General features: G+C 51.3%; 8 protein-coding genes across 8 annotated transcripts; 5 read left to right on the top strand and 3 right to left on the bottom strand.

The window, feature by feature from the left end:
- Positions 1-634: 634 nt before the first annotated feature.
- On the bottom strand, positions 635-2,221 carry ACET3X_004922 (uncharacterized protein). Its single transcript, XM_069451070.1, has 3 exons — positions 1,874-2,221; positions 837-1,627; positions 635-780 (listed from the first exon to the last, which is right to left on the bottom strand). Exons 1-3 carry the CDS (start codon positions 2,211-2,213, stop codon positions 751-753), a joined length of 1,161 nt encoding a protein of 386 aa, XP_069306966.1. The 5' UTR covers positions 2,214-2,221; the 3' UTR covers positions 635-750.
- A 957-nt stretch (positions 2,222-3,178) lies between these two features.
- Positions 3,179-7,298, bottom strand: ACET3X_004921 (uncharacterized protein; the record flags this gene model as incomplete). The annotated part of the gene is made up of 2 exons (XM_069451069.1): positions 3,179-3,350; positions 3,406-7,298. The coding sequence occupies 2 exons, from the start codon at positions 7,296-7,298 to the stop codon at positions 3,179-3,181; spliced, it is 4,065 nt and encodes a 1,354-aa protein (XP_069306965.1).
- A 2,810-nt stretch (positions 7,299-10,108) lies between these two features.
- Positions 10,109-11,586, top strand: ACET3X_004920 (uncharacterized protein). The gene is made up of 3 exons (XM_069451068.1): positions 10,109-10,261; positions 10,314-11,093; positions 11,149-11,586. Exons 1-3 carry the CDS (start codon positions 10,190-10,192, stop codon positions 11,308-11,310), a joined length of 1,014 nt encoding a protein of 337 aa, XP_069306964.1. The 5' UTR covers positions 10,109-10,189; the 3' UTR covers positions 11,311-11,586.
- A 226-nt stretch (positions 11,587-11,812) lies between these two features.
- ACET3X_004919 (uncharacterized protein) lies at positions 11,813-12,544 on the top strand (the record flags this gene model as incomplete). The annotated part of the gene is made up of 1 exon (XM_069451067.1): positions 11,813-12,544. The coding sequence occupies one exon, from the start codon at positions 11,813-11,815 to the stop codon at positions 12,542-12,544; it is 732 nt and encodes a 243-aa protein (XP_069306963.1).
- Positions 12,545-13,435: 891 nt separating this feature from the next.
- On the top strand, positions 13,436-15,139 carry ACET3X_004918 (uncharacterized protein; the record flags this gene model as incomplete). The annotated part of the gene is made up of 1 exon (XM_069451066.1): positions 13,436-15,139. The coding sequence occupies one exon, from the start codon at positions 13,436-13,438 to the stop codon at positions 15,137-15,139; it is 1,704 nt and encodes a 567-aa protein (XP_069306962.1).
- A 962-nt stretch (positions 15,140-16,101) lies between these two features.
- ACET3X_004917 (uncharacterized protein) lies at positions 16,102-17,177 on the top strand. Its single transcript, XM_069451065.1, has 3 exons — positions 16,102-16,525; positions 16,600-16,875; positions 16,928-17,177. The coding sequence occupies exons 1-2, from the start codon at positions 16,256-16,258 to the stop codon at positions 16,855-16,857; spliced, it is 528 nt and encodes a 175-aa protein (XP_069306961.1). The 5' UTR covers positions 16,102-16,255; the 3' UTR covers positions 16,858-16,875; positions 16,928-17,177.
- Positions 17,178-18,800: 1,623 nt separating this feature from the next.
- ACET3X_004916 (uncharacterized protein) lies at positions 18,801-24,567 on the bottom strand. Its single transcript, XM_069451064.1, has one exon. The coding sequence runs from the start codon at positions 21,099-21,101 to the stop codon at positions 19,965-19,967; it is 1,137 nt and encodes a 378-aa protein (XP_069306960.1). The 5' UTR covers positions 21,102-24,567; the 3' UTR covers positions 18,801-19,964.
- Positions 24,568-25,175: 608 nt separating this feature from the next.
- On the top strand, positions 25,176-27,726 carry ACET3X_004915 (uncharacterized protein; the record flags this gene model as incomplete). The annotated part of the gene is made up of 6 exons (XM_069451063.1): positions 25,176-26,122; positions 26,175-26,338; positions 26,389-26,726; positions 26,791-26,833; positions 27,298-27,649; positions 27,717-27,726. 6 exons carry the CDS (start codon positions 25,176-25,178, stop codon positions 27,724-27,726), a joined length of 1,854 nt encoding a protein of 617 aa, XP_069306959.1.
- Between the last annotated feature and the right edge of the window lie 108 nt (positions 27,727-27,834).

The raw sequence follows: 27,834 nt of genomic DNA, 5'->3' as shown, positions 1-27,834 counted from the left end.
CCAGACACAAGAAGGAGGCGAAGCAACCAGTCTTGAGCCCGCCGAAAGTGACGGTTATCTTACTTTTACAACATACCGCAACATCCGTAACGGTATATAGGGTAAGAACGTCCTACGTACTACATAGTGGTGTGATGGTTCCTCCTGCTCTTGATAAGCACCTTCTACACAACCTAGTACACGGAGATGGGTGTTTTTCTCAAGCAAGTTCACACATGGGACACATCAGCGCGATCCAGAAATCAAACAAAGTAGTGTTCCGATAGCTGGGCCGACCCTGTTAGTCCTTATCTTTACGATTACCCCAAACTTCCCGCATCACGGCAAAATCGGTATACGTAGTCGAAGGTGTGCGGATGTTCTCAAACCACAGGTACTCAAGAGAGTTGGTTCTGTAGGAGCAACACTGTTACTACTCGCTACGTTAGCCTTGACGGCTGTGATTAAGGAGGCGGGATTATTGTTTCCATGGAAGTTCGCATAGGTGATTGCACTATTGACTGTGTCAGGCATCTTCTGGACCTGCTTGATGATTTGGGAGCGCCGTCGTACATACATACATACATATATACATACATACATATATACATACATACATACATACATACATACATACATACACCACACAATTGTACGCGATAGAGCCGAAATTTTTTATTCTTTACAATCTAGCTGTTAGCGCAAAGCGCGGTGCCGTTGTATATTCATGTCGTCGTTTTTGATCGTTCCTCGTCTCTCACAAGACACCATCTATGCAAAGACGTAGCAAGGGATACCGTACTGCACCTCGACGTTAGCACTCGTCCTTTTCCACACGAACACATGGTTATACTTACGTTGGTAGGAGCATTGAACTTCAGGTTCTTATCCAAGCCCGAAATCTCCTCAATCTCACTATCCTTGAGATCAAAGCTCGTCACATCCAAGTTCTGCTGCAGACGGTTCGCCGAGTTGGACTTGGGAATAACGCTAAGACCACGCTGTGTCGACCAGCGGAGCAGAACCTGTGCGGGCGTCTTGCCGTGTGCCTCGGCGATCTTCTTAATGACCGGGTGGTCGAAGAGCAGGGGTGTGTCGGCTGCAATCTTCATGTCACACTCGATGAAGCTCTGGGGCCCAAAGGATGAGTATGCGGTGACCTTGATGTCGTGCTGCTTGGCCAGCTCGAGCAGGTACGGCTGGACGTAGTAGGGGTGGTGTTCGATCTGGAGAGTCGCGGGCTTGATCTTTGCGTAGGTGAACATGTCCAAGAGCAGCGCTCCGGAGTAGTTGCTCACCCCGATGCTCTTGGCCAGGCCCTTGTTCTTGAGCTCCTCAAATGCTTCCCATGTGCTTTGTAGGCTGGCATTGCTGTGCTCGATCTTGCTCTTGCCGTCGACGTACCAGCCAGGTGGGTAGCGCTCCTTGGGGTCGACATACTTGAGGGCGACGGGGAAGTGGATAACGTAGAGGTCGAAGTAGTCGATACCCCAGTCGGCCAGTTGCTTGCGGCAGATGGGCTCGACTTGCTCGCGCTCGTGGAAGGTTTGCCAGAGCTTGCTGACGATGAAAAGATCTTCGCGCTTTACGAGGCCGTCCTTGATGGCGCGAGCTACACCTTGGCCGCACTCGACTTCGTTGCCGTAATCTGTGGAAATTTGGTGTCAGCCACAATCACGCGCGCATGCGTTCGGAAAGATGACGCCAGCATTCCGAGGAAAGGCAAGGAGGCAGAAGCCACGGATAAATTGGGGTCATGAGTCCGTGAAAGATTACTGGTAGATCATTGTTCTACACGGTTTACGGGCCGATGGAGCGTCTCGTGGTAATAGAGACCGACTGGCTCACATGCGCTAATGACGAATTTGGGGACGGGGACTCGTTGTTAACTTACCACAAGCACCGTCGAACAATCTGTATCCAGTCTTGATGGCATTGTAGACAGTGTCCGCGCATGTAGCGTTGTCGACTTTCCACAGTCCAAAGCCAACCTGAGGCATCTTGTTGCCATCATTCAGCGTAACGTACGGTGTGTTGACAGCCATGGTAGCGAAGAAGTTGCGATTGGCAAAGCTATTCCGTTGCAATAACGTTGGTGTTCGTCGTTCAATGCAAGGCCTTGAAGGACGTAGAAAAGATGAATCAAGAGGTCTGGAAGTAGCAATAGCAGAAGAACAGGCGGCACGCAGCGTATTAATACTGCTAGCACGGCATCGGGAACTCCCAGCAAGCATGTTCCCAGAATTATATACGTGTATTTTGCAGACGGAATAAGAGATTTTGGCGCCAGGTACAACAGCCTACCGTCTATATACGCCGTGTTAGAGGCTAGCATGAACATATGACCCTGCGTCTTCACCCGGACGACTGGGTTAGTATGACCAGTTTGCCTCTTTACCCTGATGGGCGATGGTTCCGCCTAGCATTTATCCCTTGTTAACGCCGCATGCTTGTGGCGGATGCTCACCATGTTGGTCGGCCTTGGTATATGGTGTCGCCCGAAAGCTGGAATTGCACCGCCACTTCCTCTTCCTCTTGCCCGGCGACTGTCGATAGATGGATGGATGGTGATTCGTCTTAACAGTATCAATCAGAATCTTCTTCGTGGTGAGACTGCTTACCTGTGCTGTGTTGCTGGCAAAAAAGCGCTCGCAACCGCCTTAGTGACGATAGTGGGGTAGCAAGTGCCCCTCCTTACCCACAATTTGGCCCTGCCACCACGCGGCGGACGGGTAAAGAGCTGTTGGTCTCGAGGCACCGGGTAATTAGTACGCGCCATAGTCGTGATTTACCGTTCGTCCATTGCACTGGATAAGCCATGAGCCGGCGTGGGATTCCTGACGTCGCGTGAAATGTTACCGACACGTAAAATTGCTTTTCGAGTTTCCGACAAGAGACTGCGGTTAGGGCAAAAAACTTCTGGGGCGCAATTAGCTCCTCGCTGGAGACACATCACAATATTGAACGCAACTTGCGAGCGCAGGGGAAGCAATGAATGAAGAAGAGATCATTAGAATGTACAGCCAGAAGCCTCGTTGATTGACGCTAACATCAATAACATACTGCACTATTCATATCAAAGACATCATACCTACCAGGAGCACAGTTGTACAAGAACATCATGCCGCCCACTTTCCATGCGCCGAACAAACTCCGACGAGTAAAGTGCGTTTCCCTTGTCAGGTCCAAATGCCTAGGGTTACTTCCGCGAACTCGCCATCTCTCCGAACCGCCCTCTTTGCTGTGTGGTATCATAGGCTTGTAGCACCCGAGCTTGTGATTCGTCTGTTTGTGAGAACGCATACCCACGCTGCTTGCGCATACGCTGCACTTGTCGAACCTTTCGAATCGCTTTCTGGAATTGCTCCATACTGTTGCAACGTTAGTGAATCGTGGCTAGCTAATGCAAAGTTGAGGGAGACATACCGTGGCCGATAATCTTGTATGTTATACTTCTGGATCTCTTGAACGTGATGGTAGCTCTGCGGAAAGTACATTCTCTTCGCGTACTTCCACGCAAAATCTCTGATGAGACAGAGTGGCGGCAGTACCAATACCACTGCCCAGAAGCGTGGATCAGGGAAGAGGCGCTCGATTACGCCAACATATTCGTTAGATATGTTAGTCATGGGGGCTACAACGGCGTAGATGGGCATCAAGATGAACCACAGCAGCATAGAGCCCGGAATAGCCAGCACCGTATACTTTGTCCAGATGTTGGTGATGAGGGAGGCTTTGAGAAGGACAGTCGCCAGATTGGCAGTGTAAGCGGCTGTTCCCCAAACCCAATGGCCCGCATTTCGGCCATCCCATTGTGGCCAGTCCCAGAGAATGAATGCTTGAGCACCAAAGTACAGAATCAGCGAGTGGTAAAACCCGTTTCCAACCCAAGACCAGAAAGAGTGCATACGGAAGAAGACACCAGACTGACTAAGGCGGTAGAGCTGCGGATAGCGGTCCAAAAGCCTCGCGCTTACAAACTGATCGAAGATACCCAGGACAAAAGGCGGCGCCGCTGTGAAGAAGACGTTGTAGAATGTCAGCGTCCACGACTCGTAGATAATCTGACCCGAGAACCCATTCTGGAAAGAGTACCAAAACTGTGTCATGAACATGGCAATGTTCTTGTAGAAAGAGTACAAGATGACCTTGCTGACACGCTGATAGCTCCAGGCGCCATGGACAAGAAGAAGTTTGCGCAGGTAGCGGAATTGACCAATCGCAATATCTGCACTACGGGCTGCCTGTAATCCCTCAACACCACTGATACCAACACCGACGTGAGCGGCCTGGATCATGGAGACGTCGTTTGCGCCGTCACCAATAGCTAGAAGGATGGCCTTAAGGTGGCGTTTGACAAGCTTGACGACAAGGGCTTTCTGTAGAGGGGAGACACGGCAACATATGACAGCCTTGCACCTGATAGCCAGATCCAAGAACTCCTTCTCAAGGTCACGCTCGAGGGCATAGGTGAGCGATTTGCCGTCAATAACTAGAGCAAGAACATCCATCTCAGTTCCACCTTGGCTCTGACTGGTGACTGCTTGGTACTTTTTCCGAATGTTGTCTCGCGTATCTTCCTTGTTTTCTTCGTTAATAATGAGCAGACTCATGTCCTCGCTGATCAACTTGCAACTCATGCCAATGTTGATGGCGGTTTCTTGACGATCTCCAGTGAGGACCCAGACCTTGATACCAGCGGATTGCAGAGTAGCGATAGTATCTGGCACACCATCTTGCAGTTTGTCTTCGATGGCAGTCGCTCCAAGCAAAGTCATATCATGCTCAATGAGCTCAGCAGCCTTGTCCAACTCTTCGGCACGGTTACCGCTGACGGTTGTTTGAGCAGTGTTGAAGATTGTCCACCATTGCTGGAACTCGCTTTCTGAGATTTCTCGCATCGCAAGACACAACGTGCGCAGTCCCTCGGAAGCGTACTCCTCGAGATGCGTCAGCGTTGTCTCTACATGAGGGTTGTCTTTGCCTAGTCGCTCCAATATGACGGTGTCGGCGCCCTTGGTGTAACAGACGATCTTGCCCTCTGGAGTACGGAAAATTGTAGACATCCTCTTTCTGGTTGAGTTGAATTCGCAAACGGCCAAGAGTTCATATTCCAGCTCACGACCGTCTACTTCGATAATAACCGCGCGCGGCTTTCTCGCAACGAACTTGTAGCCAAGAGTCACCGCACCTTCGACCAACGCGCCCTCGTCAGGCGATGCAGCTTGGTATTTGATGTCGGCCTTTTCGCCCTTTCTTTCGGGAATAACGGTATGGCATGTCGCGAGTAAAGTGAGGAACTGGTCAATGATGTATTTGTTGTGGTGGGTTTTGCGGTTATGCTCAAGTTGCTTGAAGTCATGGATTCCGACCTCAACACCGTCTTCAAAGGTCGCACGTCGGTCCTCGGGGACCTCATCGGCATATTGGATACCAGCAATCGAAGACTGCTTGAACTCCATCATGTTGCATGTCAGAGTACCTGTTTTGTCCGAGAAGATGTATTCAATCTGACCTAGTTCCTCGACCAAAGACGAGGTTCGGCACTTCGCCGGTGTGTCTGTCGGTTCATAGTAAATATCGAGATCAGAGTCGATGAGACTGCCAGTGTAGTATTTGACGATTTCAATCGTTACAAAGAGCGAGATGGGGACCAAGTTGGAGTAGAGCACCCAATATGTTAGGAGGTCGCGGAAGAATTGTTTGGCGCCGTTGAAAGCATCGAGTCTGAGATATTCGAGACTGTCTCTCTCCTTGGACTGTATGATGACATCGCCTATAGAACTGATAATGCTTAGCACTATGAGAATGACTACCAGCATGAGAATCTGCTTGTTGACCAGTCTCTCCACTGCAGTAGTCTTGATGGGCGTAGCCGTGGCATTTCTCATCAGCTTCGTTTCGTGTCCGGTAAATACGACGACGCCGTGTATCCAAGGTGTGTTTCGCAGTGTGGCTCCACGCAACAGCAGCTGATCGGGCGCTAGTGGCAGTTCCCTTTCCCCGCCACCCGCTGTCATGGTCAAGGTTGCCTCATAAGTGTATAGACTGCTGTTGGGCTGTTCGGACCGTATACGGCCTCCTAGTCGCGCCAGCTCAGCGGGACTGACAAAGTCAGCCGTCTCGGGTATTGCTTGCTTGATCTTCAGGTTGGTCTCTCCGTCCAAATTGGCCGTCTCGATGTAGCACAGACCCTCGGGTTCGGAAGAGGCAAGCAGGACCAGATCGGTGGGGAAGGGCTGTTCGGACTCGACGCGTACGATGTCGCCCACTGCCACATTGACCCATTTTGTATCTGTAAAGGTCGAGCCTTTGAGGACCTGGGCTTTTGAGTTGTTGAGGTCGGAGTCGGACTGTTTCCGCCGGTAGTCCTCAATGTACTCCTTGATAGCCGAGACGAGCAAGACTATACCAAGCGGCACAATGGTCGTGAATCGCGATGTGGGGGAGATGCCGGGAATCTGTTGCAGGATTGCCGTGAACAAGAAGAAGAGATTGGCGTACTTTGAGAACTGCTCGTAGAGGAACTTGGGGAGAAAGGTGACGGCGTTGTACTTGGACGTGGAGATGTGGTTGTCGACGTGTTTGTTGGCGGCGTTGGCCGGCGGGTTGTTGAGGTGGATGATTCTCGGCCCCAGGGTCGAGGGGTCTGGGGCGCCCCCGCCGAAGCCAAACTTGAACGAGCCCATGCCCTTTTTCGCTTTGGCGGACTGGCCGTCGTCGTGTGCGCTTGCCGTCGTGTGCGCGCTGGGCTGGCGTTGGTGGGCGGCGTTCTCGGTCAACGGCAGGTCCATCTCGGAGTACTCGTTGCTCTTCCCAAACATGTTCTTTACTTTGCCCGTCAGCCCACCTCCGAGACTCAGGATACTATTCCTGTTGTGCGCCTTCTTGGATGCCCCGCGCTGGATGCCTGGCGAGGGCTGGTCGTAGGCGCCTCCCGCGGCGTAGTAGCCCTGGGCCGACGCATCGTCGTCTGCTGGTATGTCTGCGTCCGAGTAGCGCTGGTAGTTGTGCAGGTCTGAGGTTTGCGAGTAGGCTCTGCTGTTGGTTGCGCCTCCCAGATAGGGCGACTCACCCGTGGGAGCGCCAGGCCCGCCCGGCAGGCCAGCCGTCGCCCTCGCACCCCCCACAAAGTCGTCGTACGACACCGAGGGCCGGCCTTGGGGCGCCGCATCGGAGCTGTCTATGTCGTAGCGGTGCAGGAGCTCATGGTCGTTTGCGGGCGGCGGTGCCCCCGAGTAGTATGGGGGTTGGTCGTCGTCGCCCAAGTCGATCAGGTTGTCGCTGTGAGACGGTCCTCCGGGCGGCCTGCTGGCCATAGCGGCCGAGTGTCGTGATGGGCGTCTGTCTCGGCAGAGGGCCGTTTGTCTACCGCTTCATGTGATGACCGCCTGCGAGCCGTCGTTTCTGCAGAGTCGTGTCGCGTCGCGGGCGGACACGGACGTCTTGCGGAGCTTCGTCGTAAGCCACCCTGGTCGTAGCAACGCAGCTTGGCAGGCGTCTCGGAGTTGAGTTTAAGCAGCGTGCGCGCAATGTGTCGTGATGGCGTTTGTCTCGTGAAGAAAAGCGAACGTCAACTCTGACCCGCGCCGGCAATGTTTGCGGATCTCGCTGCAAGGTTTCGCTGACTGCCCGTCGTCCAAAGACGTAGGCACGGACCCAATTGCTGAGGCAGTGCCTACCACCGCCCTGGGGCCTTTTGCTGCAACCGCGCCCCTGGGGCCTCGTTATACCGACGAATAGAATCCTTTTACCGTGGCCGTGTGTCTCGAATTGCACCAGCCTAACATTGCCGCCTGATGCTGCAAACTACTCAACATGCAGTGCCATTACGCGGCGCCACGCTGTGGGGAGAGATTTGGTGGAGACCCTGACGTTGCGCCAAGTCCGCACCCTCATACTGACCTTTGCGATGCCGTTGCTTTCGACTGGACCCTTTTTGACATCAACACAAGTCCCCACGTCTCGTCCATCATCCGGTATGCAACATTACTGCCGTAGCGTTGGAACCAAATACTCATTGATCATGGTCGGAACACGCCAAGTACCAGCACGGCTTGTGAGGCGGGCATATGACAATCTCCCTCAGCCCGGTTCGTGTTGCGGCGTCTTGCTCGACAGCATGGAAGAAACTTGACCCAACAACACTATGCGATTGGACTCTAGAATTGGTACCATTTCGCACAATGCTGTGCCATGCGGTCTGCAAGTGGCTAGAGCACCGAGATCGTGGCATCATGCAGATATTCCTAGGCCTCCAACTTGTCGACAATGGTGTCCGAATAGATTCTTTTGACTACCTTGGGTACCTGCTTGCGTTGCCCATGCTGGGGCTGTGGCCTCGTAACGTCGCACTGAAGGCGGAGTCGTCGCGCTCAAAATAGCACTACGTGTGCACAGTCTAAGCATGTTGCACACCAATCAACAGTCATACAACTAGTTGATCATGCTACTCTGCTAATATTTCTGTTATATGTGGGCTGGAAGACGAATACACAATCTTGATGTACACTACTGTCGCAACAAACCCTGGTTGCACTAAGTCTTTCATTCATGCCGGGGCCATCTTGCGGCCATGCGACTAATATAGTGATGCCTAATACGCTGTCCTGCGCTTGTGCTTTACCGAGCATGTGGGTGGTTTGTGGTGTTGCACTAATGCAATTTTTCCACTGTCCCGCCGACTTTCACCCCCACCCCAGCCAACATCTATACCAGCCACATAAGTTCCTCCAAAAGATTCTATTTGATGTTCTGGCCTTTTAAAAGAAATACGCCTATCATTGACATAAACTAAGCTCTCTTCATCGAACAACAGCAATAGCCCGGCTAGCTCAATCGGTAGAGCGTGAGACTCTTAGTCTTTCACGGTCTAACAGACACGATTACTCAGTACATCTCAAGGTTGTGGGTTCGACCCCCACGTCGGGCTTGTACATGCGTCTTTTTTTTCTGCTCGTTGTTGTACAGGTGCAGCTTTGATGTTGAGGGTGAAGGTCGACGACGTCTTCGCGCATATCCTTTTTTGGCGTCATTACCTCCTACACCCAATCCTGCTACTGAAACACCGCAGGCAGGCATAGTTACACCGTTGTGTTCATCCACGAGTCTGGCAAACTCTTGACAAGCTGGCATTCAATTACAACCTTGCTTCCTTTTGGATGGCTGGGTAGTTCTGATAGAGGCATTGTTTCGGTCACGTCGAGCGGTGATCCTATAATCGTGGGCCACCATACCCCCGGGACGCGTTTTTTTTTTTCAACTGGGGAGGGAGGCTCTGTGAGACGTCTTCAGTTTCAAACAAATACTTGGTAAGACAAACGCGTCAGTGTAGCGGGCTTGGGTCTTCTACAGGAGCAGAGACGATACTATGAAGCCCCGTCGGATATCATAACACTGTATTGCGTATTTACAAATGCAGGAAGCTTGCTCTGCCATATCGTCCCGAGTGTCTTAAGCGACGGTGGTATCAGCCGTGACAATAGGTTGTGAGTGAACAGGTCGTAAGAGACTTAGACTTTGGGGTGTTGAGAGTTCCCTCGCCGCCAGATATCTACAAATCAAATGTAATCTTCATGGAGATGTGCGTGTATGTGGAATGACACAGGCGGAGCTTGGTTTTGCGACACAGCAAGCGGGAAGAGCATGCGTGAACGCGATGGTTCGGGGTACCTGTGCGGGGTCGCGGACGCTGTTAGACTTGCAGCCCACCTCCGTTTCCGATCCCTCACACAAAGTCTTCTCTCAACATACCACCACCACGTCGTCAACCACCCCGGAAAACATCCGCATAGCGCATCGTTCCTATTCACGGTATTCTTAAGACTGGTGTTCGTGGGATTTGTGAGAAAGACATTGTGACACTTGTGTTTGTGTCACTAAAGTCCATACCGCGGAACTAAGCATGCGTGTGATCACCCTTACCAACACAACTCTCCACGCCATATTCACGTAATATGTGGTGACCTTTTGCTGATGATCATGATTAGCTCGGTGGACTGCTGATGTCATGCTTCGGGCTTTAGGCACCGCGTAGTATGCACAACTGGAGGCGTAGCTTCCACCCATTTCATTATGACGACACGATGCGCGACGCGTCCTTGGGCGACGTGATATCAACCAACGTTTCGCCTGGATGGAATTGACAGCTTGCCCTTCGGATACGAAAGACACTGAAGAAGACTACGTATTCAGCTAACGCTTCATCATCATGGACACAATCAAGAAAGCCATCGGCAGCGCTTTCGACCCCAACACAGACATCCCTGACCTCAGCGGGAAGGTAAATTGATATGCACTCATCTACATGATCAAATGACTAACTCCAACCCCAGGTCTACGTTGTTACTGGCGGTTCCGCCGGCATCGGATACGGCATCGTTGCACACCTCCTTCAGCACAACCCGTCGAAGATCTACCTCCTGTCGAACAAGGAAGAGCACGCCGATGAAGCCCAAGAAGCGCTCAAGGAGTGGGGTGATATAAGCAAAGTCGAGTGGCGCAAGTGCAACCTCGAAGACCTAAAGCAGGTGGATGAAGTAGCCAAGTCGCTGGCAAAGGAGCTGGACAGGCTTGACGCTTTGGTCTGCAATGCCGGCCTGGGCGTCGGTGTATACAACGAGACCCGTGATGGCCTGGACAGCCACATGCAGGTCAACGTCTTCTCGCAGGCTCATCTTACGCTCACGCTCCTGCCTATACTGCAGAAGACCCCTGATTCGCGCATCGTACACCAGTCCTCTGATCTACATAGGGGCGCCGACTCGAGCATGAAGTTTGAAACGATCGAGGAGATCAACCAAGATATTGGCGCGACAAAGCTCTACAACCGCACCAAGCTAGCACAGACACTGTTCTTGCGCGAGCTGTACTCTCGCATCAAGGCTGGCGAGTTCGGTCAAGTCACAGAGAGCAACGGCTTACCGTGGATCAATGCGACACACCCTGGTGCCGTGTCAACGGACCAGCAAGCCCAGGCAGTTGAGGCTTACGGTACAGTGGGAAAGATTGGAGTCGAAGCAACGCGGCCGTTCATGAAAGACCCCGTAGCTGAGGGATGCCGCCCTGCCCTGTTTGCTGCAACATCACCTGATATTGTAAAGGATCAGATTCAGGTGAGTAGAAATACCTCGTGCTTCTCGTTAGAAATCCCAAGCTGACCTCTCGCAGAACTCATACATCGTTCCTGATAAGAAGGTCCAAGAAGCGTCCAAGCAGGCGAGAGATGAGAAGCTGCAAAGGAATCTATGGAGGCTGACCAAGGAAGTCCTGGAATCGAAACTTGATAGTCTGCCGTACGAGATGAGGACTGAGGTTGTCAACACAGCCTAGACCGCGGGTAAATGGCGGTCCGATTACGGATGAATACTGCCCGAGCACAATTCGGGTTCCTGTAGATACGCTTCACAATTTTCGCCCCGGACTCTTCTTCCGTAGATGGCTTGACATATTTTATCTAGCGGATATGAGCGCGACTCATGCGTCAGCTGCATGCACGCTTGCCTTTGTCAGCTGTGGCCCACCTACACAACCATATCAGTTCGCATAATGACGCGTATGTAGCGTCTAGGTTGGGACTCACAATCAACTGTGACCACTCGGCCGTTGCAAATGTTAGCATGTATCTCGTAGGGCGCGTTTTCATACCCCGCCAACGTCATAGTACCAGGTGGGGCTGCTAGAGGCCTCCAGACAACGACAACTGTACAGTCATGAGTCAAGATATAATAATCGCCAATATCGCCCGCTGTCTGTTCACCAATACAGAGCTCAAACACAAGCGAATTCTCAAATCAGTACATTTTTTCCTAACCATACGCAACCATCTGCCACCATGTTCAAACTCACAGACTTCAAACTACTCTCCTTCGACGTATACGGTACGCTGATCGACTGGGAGGCTGGCGCTCTCACCGCTCTCCAACCACATCTCAAGAAGTCTGGTCAAGAGAACATGGATCGCAAGCACATCATGCAGGTCATGCACAAGGTCGAAGCCAGGGTCGAGAAGGAATACGGCCATCTCAAGTACTCCGAGGTACTCGCTATGGTGCTTCCTGAGATGTGTGAGCAACTTGGTTTGGAGAAGCCAAGTGAAGAAGAGAGCAAGGAATTTGGAGCGAGTGTTGGGCACTGGCCCGGATTCCCCGACATACCTTCAGCTCTGGAGAGGCTGTCCAAGTACTTCAAGCTTGTCGTGCTCTCGAACGTCGACCGTGATTCGTTCAAGCTTGGCAATGCGAACGGGCTCAAGGGATTTAAGTTCGACGCGGTCTACACTGCCCAAGACATTGGATCTTACAAGCCTGATTTGAGAAACTTTGAGTACATGTTGTCAAAAGTGAAGGAACAATTCGGCATTGAGAAACATGAGGTGCTGCAAACGGCGCAATCTCAATACCATGACCACCATCCAGCAAAGGATATGGGAATCAAGAGTTCTTGGATCTACAGGCCAGGAGCGGTTATGGGGAACCGCAATGATCCAGTTTACAACTGGAAATTCGATACATTGGCGGAGATGGCAGATGCCGTGGAGAAGGAGGCGGCAGAGCAGGGAAGGTAGGCGCAAGGAGGGAGGATATTGTGTGGATATCGAATTCAATCCTGGGTACAAAGCAACGCTAGCGATACATCAATTCTTGTTCTGCGTTTGACAGGGAGGGTCTGGATTGCACAGCGCTGGCTAGCGATGATTAGTATTCGGTGCCAGAACATCCTCCGGTCGAGACCTTTGCTTTGATTGTGCTGCGTTAGCTCGCGGTGTGCAGCAGATGGTTTCTACTACTCCGGACGCCACCGACTACCACCCCTCACTAACTTGTAAAATCCGTCGTCGGCTGGAATCGCTTTTGCGTGACATTGAATATCGGCAATCGCACCCAAGACTAGAGTGAGGCGACAGGCTTCTTCACCGATACAATACTTGGCTTGAGCCAAGCAACGAGCTAACACAGTAGGAATGATCCATCGATTCATGGACATGTCCGTTGGGCGGGAGACGGAAGAGAAGAACTGCTTCCTCGGAGGTATCGTCTGGCGTCTTGGGGAAGGAAAATATCCTTGATGGGGGGCAAGCCTCGGAGGTAATTGATCGTGCAAGTTCGCAGAAAGGCTCCAAACACCCTTGCACGACCAAAACCTTGACTCGGTAGTGTCTCGGCAACGTCATTATTCGCCAGCCACATGCCAAATCTCACCTTCAACACCAACATCGTCCCCATCACAACGTCGAACTAGCGCAACAAGAGTAAGCGCCTGACGTGCTTATCCGTACGAGTAGTTACATCGTGCTTGATCCCCGCAGTTCCTCCGCTTTCGCTGTCGGTAGCGCCTACCGGCACCTATGGCGGACCGATTGCCTGCACCGCCATCGGCAGAAGTCCGGGAGCAACAGAATACTATGAAAGCAAACCATTTCTCCTCACGATGGTTGAAGCGAAGGTTAGCCATCATCATGATTTTTTCCGGGAGCACTGTCCTGCTATTTTGGTACTTTGGCGCTTTCACCTATGCCAGACCATATCAGCCTGGCACGCCACAACGACCAAGTCCTCCGAACCATGAGACGCCAGATGGATCTCTTCTTGTCAGCTTGCCGGGCTACGGATCGTTCCAGGGCACCCAGTTGCTCATGAACTTGAAGAACACGGAGACCTTCAGTCGGCCGGTGGATGCGTGGATGAATGTGGAGTATTCCACGCAACCAGTTGGTCAGCGGAGATTCACGCCAGTAACATGGCCTGAGCCGTTCGATGGTGTCAAGGATGCGACATCCAATGGACCGGCATGTTTCCAGAATATGTATGGCTCGCTCGGACAGTCTGAAGCCTGTCTTACCATCAACGTATACCGACCCTCGGGTATTCCTATGGACCAGAAACTGCCGTCCATGGTCTACCTGCACGGAGGATCATTCGTATCAGGCTCTCACAACAGTTTTGACGGAGCACTGTTTGTGGAAAAGAGCACGGAATCCCTCATGATTGTTACTGTTCAGTATCGACTCGGTGCGCTCGGCAGCTTGCCAGGCAAGTTTATGGAAGAGGAGGGCCTCCTGAACCTGGGTCTCCGCGACCAGAAAATGGCTCTGGAGTTCCTGCAAAAGTACATTGGCGATTTCGGAGGCGACAAAGACCAAATCACCCTTGGTGGACAAAGTGCTGGTGGTCATGCGGTCGGCATCCACTTATTTCACAACTACAACGAAGATGCCGGGAAGCCTCTGTTCAGACAGGTCATCATGTCTTCCGCCTCACCAACAGCGCGTGCCTTCCCGAGTGTTGACTATCCTATCTACCAACGCCAAGTCGCAGACATTATGGATTATCTGAATTGCCCTCTGTCGCCCAGTTCTGCTGCTCTGGAGTGCCTCCGCGCTGCGGAAGCCGATGATATTCAGTTCATGTCGTCTTCGCTATACAACGCCCATGACTACAACATCACTTGGCCGTGGCAACCTGTCTCTTCTGGTCCCCTCCTAGAGAAGCGTGGTTCAACCTCCGGCCAAGACGGCACTTTCTTCAACATCCCCATGCTGATCTCTGCCACAACCGACGAAGGCAAAGGCTTTGCGCCGAAAGACATGCGTACCAACGCCGATTATCTCAGATTCTGGAGGACTCTGGTTCCAGGCCTGACAGCGGAAGATCTGTCCGATCTTGAGACTCTTTACCCAGATGTAAAGCCAGAGGCTGGCTCAGCCGGCTACGTCTCTGACCAGTTCGAGCGACTATCGGAGTCCTATGGAGACTACTCTTATATCTGCCCGGTGCAAGACACGGCTTCCGTTCTTGCCTCCGCCTCTGCTCCAGTCTACAAAGTGCACTGGAATACACCAAATTGGGCGGCCACATACCTGGGCGTGCCACACGCTAGTGACTCCTCATACTTTAACGGTCAGGCGAACACACAATATCCTGAAATTGCGGACCTGTACAGCGCTTACTGGGCGAGTTTTATTGTCAGTGGAGATCCAAACACGTATGCCTTGCCAGGTAGCGTAGCTTGGGAGAAGTATGAGGGAACTGGAGGTAGAGAACTAGTAGTCAGTCCCCCGACTATGGGTGGCGCGATGATGGAGGACGAGAACACGGGTGTCAGGATGGAGCAATGTGCTTGGTGGAGAGATCCTGAGAGAGCTGCGAGACTTAACAAGTGAGCTCAATCTCTTTTCAGTATAGCGCATAATGTTATGAAATACCGCCACTACCTTCGCAACATCTTTTAGGACTCTTCGGTTCCAAGTGCAATGGAATAGCGTGCAATAGATTGTGAACGTCGAGGGAAGACGCCCACTGTTACCTTGGAGGCTAAGCCGAAGGCTGGTGCGTTCTTATTGGATGAGATTAGCACTGCGCCAGACAGGGGTACTGTGACGAGCACATCTTTGCGCATACCTGTAACACTTTGTCGACGAACTCACAGGTCCGGATATTGGAGAAGGCCTCATATGCACCTCGCCTCGCTTGGGCTGTCACTTTGCACGATTTTTTTTTTCGAGACAGGCATGGTGTTGACCGGTGAGAAGTTCTGGCCCCCAATGCCTGGGCGCCTTGCGCACTGACAATTACAGTCTCTATTGGTGACTGTCAGTACCCTTCGTCGCTCTGACAAGGTGACGAGTTTTATGGTTATGCGATATGTGAAAGACGTAGAGATGGTGGGATCTGATGCTCGACACTGTTTGGGATGAATGTCGTTGTAGCAATGGTATGTGCACCAGCGACACATCGCTTCAATTGCGACCTCTACTATGAGTCACAGATGTACCCCTATATTTTACCGGGAAAAAGAGATACGATGGCAGTCTAACCTCAAGACTGCCTGCTCCTCCGAAGCTGGCAGAGCCATGAGAATTATTCCAGGCAACCATACCGTATCCGCAGATCTCTCCACCACAGCAGGATTAGCCTCAAAAAGTCAGTATATCGGAATGACCGCAAAGCTGCGCCAACAAGGCGTCTGCCTTGGACGCCGCATGGCAACATGAAACTGCTGTTGCCAGACATGAAGACGGCACAGCCGAGGAAAGCCAATAGCAGATGCCGTGCATGAAGACATAGGCGCACAAGCGTAAATAGTGAGGTGATACCCGTTGTGCCTACATTTTCTGTTCACATCTTACGCTCCGCTCAACTCGCACGCGCCAGAAACTTCTTCGTCACAATCACATTGATATCACCATTGTCGCACTGACTGGACGTTCATCAACACGAACACACACACACACACACACACACACACACACACCTCGTTGTACGCACAAAGTAACAACATGGCTATCGCAAACCCAATTCTCAACTTTGTCGTTCGCGGCTTCCAAGCTCTTTTCGGCGTTGTTGTACTCGGGATCTCCGTCTCTTTGATACATGGTCACCACTGGGGTAGCCTCCCAGCCACTCTGGGCTTCTCCGCTGTCGTGGGTGGCGTCACAATCTTGGGAGCTGCTTTAGGGGTCGCTGCTCTATTTCTGTCCTTCCTAGATGGCATGGTCGGCTTGATGATTGACGCGGTGGTTGCTCTTATCAATGCGGCAGGTGGAATTGTGAGTACTAGCTTGGGCCGAAACGGTCTTCCTCGGCTTCTTGACGGAACGGGTTTTGGCTAACAAGGATGCAGGTACTCGCTATCAAGATTTCTGGTGTCGACTGCAATGGTGACACAGATTTCCACAATGCGGCTAAGATTCTCTACAATGACATCTTCAATGGTGGCTGCCGCGAGAAAAATGAGTGCTGGTACTGGTACGCCGACCCTGAAGCTATGGTATCGAGGTGTAGATCGACCCAAGCCGACTGCGTCTTCATGTTCCTTACCGTTCTTGTCCTCGCGGTATCTGCCATGCTGGCTTTCTTGCGTATGAAGAAGGGCTATTAGATTCACAGCCGTATAAGAGTTAGTGCGTTTAAACGGACCTAGAATCAATTACTAGACTAACCGCACACAGTCATGACAAGATTTCCCTTTGGAAAAGCGACTTGCCACTAGCCAAGAGTGTTCTACGCATATTTCTGGAGGATTGGATGGCCACGGTACCTATTTTCCTTCCAGCGCGTCTTCTTGTCCGCAGTTCACGGGAAGATTTAGCATTTCTGTATTCTGTGTATTTATTCGCCAAGCGAAGCACACTCTTTACGATGGTGGATGTACTCTGGTTCGGATCTAAGTGCCAACGGTGGCATACGTGGACAATGAACACGATATGATGACATAAAACGTTGCGGCTACATACTTTCCGTTTCGTGCGACTCTGCGATTATTTGCCGTTTGAGTTGAGGCGGATGCAACATGACACTGTCACTGAGATCACCGAGCATATTAACTTCCGGCTGTGCAAAGACACAGCCTTTTGACAGACGGCTCCAAGCGAGACATAATTTCTTCCTTTTCGATACCTTACTTGTCGATCTATCTTTGCATCTGAGAACATTGAGCTGGAAATCACTTTTCCAACGAGATGCACATCTCGTCCTCGGTCCCGGTGCTTATCGCACGCGGAATTCAAGCCATATTCAGTGCCACTGTCTTCATCATCACCATTTTGTTGATCACTGGATACCAATTCGGCCCTCTTCCACCTATTCTATGTTCCTCGGCCAGAGTGAGCCTGTCAACCTTGATTGCTGCGCTCTCAATGTCCATTTTTCGTAATTCTTTGCACCCATGGATCAGAAACACGATTGATGGCGGTATCCTGTCACTCAACATGGCAGTTGGTACTGTAAGTTTAGAGCTTCTTATTGCGACGATCTTGTACCGCAGGTGACGCCACTTTGTTAACGCTTTGGCTACAGATGATGGCTTCTGAACTACGGGGGAACTCATGTAGTTCATTCCATCCATACCACAATGATGTTATCTGTGGGGGCCACTATCCGGATGCGTCGGAAGAATACGGATGCTACTACTACCGGCTGTTTGTAGAGGAGTCTACGGGCACCTGGAGCCGGTGTGTCCTCTACTCATGTAGCACTGCTGTCATGCTTTCGAATGTGCCGGTAATATTGGTCATTTGGACATTAATATATGTGAGAACGGAGAAGAGATGGAGGGTTGGTGGGTGGAAGATTGAGAGAGTATGTAATCCGTATGAGCCTATCGCTGTAGACAGCGAGATACCCATAAGAGCGACTACACATAGGGCGTATCTGTCTTGATATGTCAAAGCGTACTATGCGTGGCAAACCATCGGTGTCACAGACAAAATGATCGTATGGAACGGTTTGTTTGATGTATGCGGACCGGGGATGCACCCATCCATGGTGTGATTGTGCGACGTCTTTGCCGCTGGAAATATTTGCTCAGCTTCTTGAACTAACATAGACATCATTGCAATCCCGCACTGCTCGCTCCATTAACACATGGAAATACAATCTCCTATTGGAAATCCTACGCCATTTGTTCTATCCCATGCATATGTTCCTCCCATTCCTTACCATTCGAAGCCAATCAAGAAGCATAGCACCAATCTCCTCCTGGTTTACCTTCAACCTCTTTCCAAAATGACTTTCACCGGGAACCTGTTCCCTCTGTTCATTTTTCGAAGCCTGCAAGCCTTGCTCGCTTTCATAGCCTTGGGCCTATCACTAGAGCTCATCAGAGGCCACGATCCCGAACATTACCCTGAGCTATCACACGTACCAAAACTTCTTCCCTGTGTAGCAGGCATCAGCGGTCTCACTATCGGTAGCGCTCTCACAGGATTCGTGTTGGCATGGACTGAGTGCTTACGAGGATATTTCGAAGTAGTCATCGACATTGTCCTCCTACTCGGTAATGTTGTCGGGGGTATTGTAAGTTCTCGTGTATTTGTATGATGCAGTAGAAGTCAATTAATGTACAATAGCTTATAGCCATCCGGCTCCAAGGCATGAACTGTGCAGATTCCACCAACTGGAATAGATTGGGTTTGGGAGAATATCCTTTTAAAGGCACGCTCGGGGGTATCGACATCTTGAACGGCGGCTGCAGTGACAAAGAGGCCTGGTGCTGGAACGTAACCAATGACTATGGAGACCAGCTCAATGCTCGGTGCAAAAAGAGCCAAGCAGATTCGGCCTTCATGTTTCTGACGGCAGCGGTGCTGTTTGCAATACAGCCCTTGACATATACGCGTATGAGAAGAGCGTAGTGAATATGAGCTGAGCTGGCACGTGTACGGCAGTGAAGATTCCGATTCCGAATAAAAAGAACCGAGACTGAAGGGGTGGATGAAAACGGGTATAGCACATGTAATGGAAATTTAGTTTGAAAGACAAGAAGCAGAGATGATTTGATAGAGCGCTTCTTTGAATCACTCACTAGACGCGTCAACTGCTGTTCAAACTCTTCTTCTCGCAATATGTCGCAGCATCGCATCCCATATCAACGCCGTGCCCGTCAAGCCTCTGGGTATCCCCTCCTTCAATCTCCTCGAACTATGTCGTCCCGCTCCAAAAGAAAATCTCTAAACATCTAGACTGGGCAAGACTGTGATGGAGATTAGCTATGTTTTGACTAAGAGGATTCCCGCACGCGTCTTACGCTGCCGCAAGATCCACAGGTCTTGGCGTCGCCGCTGATGCCAGCGCCGCACTTTGGGCAGTCGCCGTGGAAGTTGACGAGGACGGTTGTGGACTGCATTTTGGCTTTTGGTTTCGGGTTTTGCTGAGAGTCGTAGGCAAATTGAAGTGTTTGTAATGTTGTGGAATGGGCTGGTAGCTGCTCAGAGTTGGAGGGGCAAGGTGGGGTTGATATAGAGAGCTCAGGTAGCTACAGGCAGCTACGACAGGCCTAGGCAGCTAGTGCATAAGCCGTCAGATGACTGGCACGCGGTAAGTGCGGTGGGTCTTGCGATTGGAGGCAAGCGGAAAGCGTGGGATAAGTGTAACGTGGAGGTGCGGGGCCAAGTACTAAGCATCTTGTCCGATAGGAAGGAGTAAGGCGTGGCGCGAAAATAAGGACCGAGGGCAGGGTCAACATAGGTGTCTGATTACCTATAAACCCTACCTAACGTGGCATATGACCTGTCCGTTGATAACGGCGAACCAGCCGTCTTCCTTCTTCTCCATCTCTATCCACGTCGCTGCAATTTCTTCTAGATCCTGCTCTGTCGCGTATCCGCTGTCCAGAGCCCTCTGTTTGTAGTCACTCTTGACAGTCCTGTCAGCCCAGAGTCCGCACCAGAACTCCCTCTCTTCTGGTGTGCTAAATGTCCAGGCAGCTACACTAGCCTCGATATCGCCTCTTGGAAACCCCGCTTGCATGGCTATCGCGTGCAGGTACTTGCCCATATTGGGATGTGCCTTCAGCCCGAACGCGATCTTGATATACAGATCCTTCCACTTATGCATGCCTGGATGCTCCGGGTACCAGTCCATGGCGCTGTAGTTGCAATCTCGGACTGCAACGACGCCACCTGACTTGGTCAACCGCTTCATCTCCTTCATCGCACCTAGCGGATCTTGTAGATGTTGCAGCACTTGATGTGCATGTACGATATTGAAGCCACCCTCCTCTACGCCATCAAGTTTGTTCCATTCGAAGATATCTCCAGTCTCGAACCGTATGTTTGTGACGCCCTTTTCTTCTGCGTGTTTTCGTGCCTTTTCGATAACTTCGGCGGAGGGATCGATGGCATAGACAAAACCTTGCGGGACGCGGGTAGCGAGATCAACGCTGATGGTACCTGGCCCGCAGCCTACATCGAGGATCTTGAGCGAAGGGTTGTTGAGGTAAGGGAGGAGGTGGGGACAGGAGTTCTCGACGGTGCGCCAGCTGTGGGAGCGGAGGACGGAGGCGTGATGGCCGTGGAGATATGGTCCAGACATTGTGGGGAATCGAATTAGTCGTGGGGAGGATTGGTTGCTAATCTGATCAGTATGTAATGGACAGGTCCAGCAACCAAGGGCGAGCGCCTTGGTATATGTCCAGTCGTAGCTGCAGCCTAGGTTAGTCGCGGGGTTAGCTGGACATAACAGTCGCTTTATAGCTTCGATAATAGCATGTAGTACACTCTTAGACGCGCCGAAATCGCTGTTGGGCGATTTGGGGATCTCTGCTGTTCGGCGACATGCGACAGTCGAGAGGAGGGGGCTCTGGACGGAAGGGATAGGGCAGCGTCTATCTTCATGTCCGAGCATCGGCCATCTCGGTACCACTGCTTAGTCATCCGCCTTGCACCAATCGTATCCTTTTCAAGTCTTCGACACACGGATGACAGTGGTAGATGAGATATGAGACTATTAGCATCATGTCTGTGTAATGCGTTGCAGCCTCGCAGTGGTGTTGTTCAAACTTTTGTACGGCATGCAAGTGGACTAGACATTCGCCACCTACAAGCCACAAGCCCAGCGGCGTCTCCCGAACCTTCTGACTGACCGGCCCGACCCAATCCGTAACCATCATCAGCTCATCCTTCCCTCCGCCAACAACTTCATCTTCATGTTTCGCTTGCATACCACGACGACAGGACACTTGCCTCACAGCACCATTTTGCGCTAACGGTCAACAGTATGCCATCCCCGGCCGCCACCCCAGCCACGGGAGACCCCCACTAGTCCTAAAACTGACAATGGTAAGATGCATGGATACAATGATCTTGGAACGCGCCCTCGCATTACATGGAAGCGGCGCACGACATATATCCACAAAAACCTCACCCTCGGGTTCCGGATCCTCCTCCGCTTCATCGTGGATTACTGCATCGAGCAAGTCCCCCCAAAAACCATTGATTGCTGGCCGTGGGCATTGTCCGTTTTCGATTTGGTCGGCATAGATAGCTTGCATGCGAGCTACATTACATTATGCAGGCCTTGCTTCAAATTCCGTGCTGCACGGTCACAGATACGTGATCACTGGTCTAGACGCAAACTCACCCCCTCTATCTACGCGCAAATCGGTAGCAAACAATGTTATGTTCGCGACTGCCGTCACTGACATGCCCCCACTCGTATCTGCGCTGGCACTTCTGAAGCAATCTCCAAGTTTCAACTCCAAATCAAGCTACTACCGTCTAGGACCATGAGCGGCTGGGCGTTGTTCTTTTGCGAGTTTTGACCCACAATCTCCGCCATCACAAGCCTTGACCATGCTTTCTCTTTCGTTGCAGCGTCGACTTCACATGAAAGGTGTTTCCCTCCAGCATCACTGGTCTGCTAGCTATACAGTTTCCTCAAACTGAGAGGTTCGGAGTATTGCTCCTTGCTTTCCAGACGACACAATGGAGCGCTTGTACATTCATGGAGTGCTATGTTTCTGTTATGTGCCAGAATGATTTCTGGTATGTCACTTGGGATTTTGGTACGGTTGCGATGCCTCATTTGGGAGGGCCTTCTCAGATGTCACTGGGATTGTGGTAGATATGAGCGCTTCACCACAACGGTTCGTCGCGAAACGAAGACATGATAGTGTTGCATAAGAAGAGCGATTCTTGGACTCAATTCTTCCAAGGCGGACCAAGTTATCAAAGAAGATGAACATAGGAGAAGGTGCGAGGTGAAAATCCACAGGCGCGATTCACGGTTGAGTGAAAGACCCATCGACCGAGCTATTACCAAGGCTGCAGTCGATCGCGCCTCACCAAACGACTCTTCTTACGCGGTTGCTTCTTCCGCTTACATATCACGCATCTAGAGCATACATGTAATATCATTATGTCCGCGAGCCCGACCGCTACTTACTCTCTTCTCTCCACCGCTACAACAAGCCAGCCCATCACCTCCAGCAGTGCTGCCGCCCAAATATTTGGGCCAGAACTTTACCCACTTTACGTTGATTGGCAAACCGATATCGAGGATCCCGAGCAAGCAGCGCTTTACCCGTCCAGACGAGTATGGAGAAGAACAATACAAGCGGTGCGAAAGGAGAAAGAGGGGAGGATGCCCAGTCCGCATACATTTAGGACTTTCATGAATACACAGAGGGTCCAGGAACAGCTGTACATGCGAGATACAGAGGGTTCTTCGGCTGATGAAGACGGCGAGGACAAGGGGAACAAGAAAGAGGGAACGCCAGGTCTACTGATCGCGCGCCTCTGCAAGCACCCCGTCCATCCTGGCAACCCTCAGATGGACGACATCTTCCCAGAATGTCTCATGAGACAATGTATTGCCTCCCTGAATCGAATCGCACATGTCTGGCGCCTTGTCAGCGGGCCCTTGAAGCCTTGCTCTTCTGAAGACATAGAAGTATCTCAGATCTACCATGCAATTAAGCGGATTTGGCATGTTGAGAAAGTTCGATGGGCTAATCTGGTGGACCTATACGAGGAGTGTGCAGAAGAGGAGAGATCATGGGAAGATGACTCTCATCAAAATGGCTTGACGATTCCAGCGTCAGTAATGGATTCCAGTAGGTGTATGGAAGCGTTGGAGCTCGCGATGCTAACCCCGTTTCTTGCGGAAGGATGGAGCGAAACCTTTTTCCCGAAAAGGCGCTTGAAAATACGCTGTGTGGGAGGCGAGCCTCAAAGAACTTCTGTTGCTGGACACAAGGAAAACGAGATCCCGCATTTCCCACTTAGCCTTAACCCTGAACAAGAGATATTGCGATGCTTTGATGGGACCTCTGATCAGTTATCAGAGTCAGACAAACAGAATGATAACGGTATCGACGGAGCGAATATAATCAGGTCGCCCTTCGCGCCACGCTCCCCATCCGCCTCAGATTGAACCATCTACGCTTCACCATCGCCGTTGATACCACCATGCTCTCCACCCCAAACTCCGTCTCAGCTCCATCTACATCCACATGCTATGATTGGAGTGTACTTCGCCGACGATCTTCCCTCGCCTATATCTCGACAAAGGATATACTACCGGCGATCCTCTCTTTATTACACGCCGGATGAACACGCCAGCCCAGCAGGTAGCATATGGGTCGACACGAGCTTCAAGAGCGACTACAGCTACGATCGTCTCGGCCGCATACAATACGAACACGAGGAACCGGAAGGACATGGAATGGAGTGGATCGACGATTGTGGTAATGAGATGCTTCAAGTGCGAGGAAATGATTCCATAGATGATAGTCTGAACATGGGTTTGGAGAAAGCGATAGAGGAAAAAGAGAGAGTAGACAGTGACTGGCATGACGAAAGCAACTTCGACGAGGACGACCTTATTGTACATACAGGCAGACAGAACGTCGACCAAAAGAGACTACCAGGTCAAGTCACGGGATCGAAAATTCGGCGACTAGCCTTCTTGTTTAGCTGGCAGAAGCAAGCAAAACCGGAGGAAACGAATGAGATAAACGACGGCGTGTTGAATGAGTTTGAAGACGAAGATTTGGAACAATCAGTGCCGGAGATGGACCCCGCAGCGATGGACCCTTCTGGCGAGTCAGCAGCAAATATTAATATGCCAATGATTGCTAATGGCGGAGCAGAAGAGGTGGAAATGGTATCGCTGACCAGACCAGATGCCCAAGCAACCCCTCGTTGCCGATGTCACGACGAGTTTAATGAATTTGAAAAGACAAATGAAGAGGAACATGTGAAGAGGCGCTGTCAGTAGCTGAGATTGCGTTGACTGCCTTGACGTTGTATATCGAAGGCTTGAATAGGAAAGCTATTTTTACGTATGAATTCATGGGTAAAGTGGGCAGAAATGCTCTTCACCGTCCTGTATCGTGGCATCTGGAAAGTGAAGTGTGATGCTTTTCCATGAAAAGAACATAGATCTTCTTTGCCAGCTTCGTCTTTTGGAACTCCTATCCCTCTGCCGCGTCTATCCTATCAACCAGTATACTTACATACACGCGCCTCTTACAGATTAACACAATGAGCTGCCAAAACGCAGGCAAGTAATGATAATGTATTGAGAAAACGATAAGAGCTAATGACGAGCAGCACGAGCGTACAACGCACCTACGAACGCGAACTCAGCCGAGTTTAAAACCTACAGTGATTTTGCTGGCTATCTCTTTGACAGAAAATGCCCAACCTGCAACATCAGCTTCATAAAGAATAGTGGTGGCGTCAACACACTGTTCCAGAGTTGGCTCAGTGGACAAGGTAATCTCGAAAGCCTCAATACTGAGATGCCAGAAATTGACAGGTCGCAGCGAAGATCAGTTCGCAGGTCAAGTGCAGCAAGTGCTCAACAGCCAGTTGCATCGCCTGTTCCAACAAGTCCAAAGCAGTAGAAATACCAGCGAATTGTACCAAGATAGTGTGTTGCTGCAGCCGTGGACGACTATTCACCATCTGGGTGATGCTCTGTGGATTCGATCGCGAATACTGCCAGGCCAAGAAGACTGATGCTACAACGAAAAGCAAGACCAGCAAAACTGTTGGCAAGGGCACAGGCTACGACCAGAGTAATCTTAGCATAGCAGCAATGTATAAGATCAAGGACTATGGTGGCACCGACCGTGCAGGAGCGGACCGAGATGCGGATAAACACCGAGCTCTGGACGCAGAAAAACAAAAGGACAAGTTTTACGAGAACTTGTTCGCCTTTCTCGCAGTATTATTTCCTAGTCCGGACCACAACAAGTCAAACATCACACGCTTCGACGTTGACCCACCAAAGGCCGTCTTGTCCATGTTGATCAACAGCAAGGTCCTCGACAAGGCCGCGGAACTGCTCAGAAACGACAGCTTGGACAACGCGACCAAAAGGAAGAACCTCTACATGGCGTTCTTCGGCTTCCTCCGCAACGTCGGAGTTCACGAACTATCGAAACAGGCCGTCATGTTCGACGAGCGTGTTGTGTTGCCAGACACCATCAACCTCCTCACGCTATCTTTCCAAGGTCTCCCAGGAAAAGTATCGGGCCAAAAAGGCTCTGCGCTCGCCGAAAATCTTCGCAATCTAAACATCCAGAGCCAAGTCATGCTGAACGGTGCCCAAAGATCACGGCACGAGTTTCAGGATGAACAGAGTACGGACCTGTTGTGGCTTTGTCGCGAGATCTCGGACCTTTCCCAGTACCTCCAGATTGGAGACGGCGGCGCAGGACCGAAAGATCATGGCATCATTGAAGTGCCGGATGACCAGATCTGGCCCATTTTCTGTTTTGCGAGAGAAGCGCAGGCGATTACTCAATCGCCGAGGGGTCGTATCAAACGACTCATTACTGAAGTAACGACACTGAAGACCGGGCTGTCTTCTGGTATATATGTCAAACACGCCATGTCTCGACTTGACGTGATGAAGTAAGTGGCCTGATGACTTGTTGCCGTCTGAGCTGGGAACTAATCCATGTAGAATCCTCATTACCGGTCCCGAAGGCACGCCGTATGAAAACGGTCTGTTTGAGTTTGATCTCTGGTGTACAGCCGAGTTTCCGTATGAACCGCCGAAGATGTTCTTTCGCGGCACCCAAGGCGGCCACCTCATGCTCAATCCCAATCTCCACGCGGATGGAAAAGGTAAGCTTGCTGCAAGTCTTGATCCAGGTCATGTGTTGATTTCATTATAGTGTGTCTCTCTCTTCTTGGAACCTTTCCAGGCGAGAAGTGGCGCCCGGGAGAGTCGACTATCCTGCAAATCCTCATCAGTGTCCAAGCCATGATCTTTGGTGCTAATCCTCTCGACAACGTCCCAGTGGATTTTACAGATGCAAGATTTGAAGGTATTTTCAACATCAAACTGATCAGTGGCTTGACGACAAAATACGCAATCCTGAATTGGGCGCGCGATCCACCCAGCTTCTGGAAAGATGTTGTAAACCTCCACTTTCGCAAGCATGCAGACACGATTCTGCGCACAGTCGAGCATTGGGCAGTCGACGCTACGAGTCGTCCCATCAACTACCATGTCAATCGACACCTCCCCCCGCAATGGATGGGCAATTTCAATCATGAAGCGGATTTTTCAACAGTGCTACCACAACTACAGGCAGCTCTCCAAAAACATGGTGCAACGTACGTTCCACGGAAGATAGCGCCTTCGCCGAGCCAGCGGGTTACGTCCGGGAGTAGGACTGGATATGGATCACAGATGCCGCCTCACGGCCAAGGAGATCGTTTCCATGGTCCTGGTAGTATGGGCGGTCGTGGAGGTCCTGGATTTCAATTTGGGCGCGGTTTCCGATAGGTAGTGGGTAGGCGAACAATGTAGCAGGCCTCATCAAAGCAAATTCTTAACAGTTGCAGGTAGTCACAATGAGTAGTACATGCATATGTTGATAGCAAGAATGCAAGATCGTGGTGTTGTAGAGGTATGCGTTCTGGAAGGGCGATATCCTCCAGCAGATTAGCGTCTTGGCATATATTTTCCGCGGCTACACCATCAACGCATCACCAGTATCATACCCACGGCAAGAACGCACAACCGCCCCCATCGCACGTCCTCTGTAGCCGAACGCGGCGCCCGTTAATTACCCCAGTCGCCAACATGCTATCCCGCGCCCTCACCACCGCGTTCCGACGCCCATGCTCAACCCAAACCCTCCGCACCACCCTCCGTACTCGCACCCAACACATCCACACACCAACATGCTCCTGCGTACGGCCCACCCTCTCCGCGTTCCGCGCGCAAGCCTCACAGCAATCGAGCAACGGCATTCGGGACCTCGTCTCCGGCTTCAATGGCCTGAGCATGGGTGGACGGATACAAACGCGCGGCATGAAGGTGCGGAGTTCGGTCAAGAAGTTGTGTGATGGGTGTAAGAGCGTGAGGAGGAAGAAGGGACGATATGTGTATATCATCTGTTCGAAGAATCCCAAGCATAAACAGAGGTGAGTTTGGCTGGGGGTGGACGCGGTGGGGGGTTTGAGGATTGGAGTATACTAATAGTGTGTGTAGGCAAGGATAGATGTGATTGTGAATACTAGAGATACTGGGAAAGGAGTTTGACGATACCTTGAGGGATAGGTTAGTTGAGAGAGATGACCTGGGAAAGAGGAGGAGCTGTATCATATGT

Source organism: Alternaria dauci, chromosome 4, assembly GCF_042100115.1.
Source record: "Alternaria dauci strain A2016 chromosome 4, whole genome shotgun sequence".
Lineage (NCBI taxonomy): Eukaryota > Fungi > Ascomycota > Dothideomycetes > Pleosporales > Pleosporaceae > Alternaria > Alternaria dauci.
This window is presented reverse-complemented; position numbering and strand designations above follow the sequence as displayed.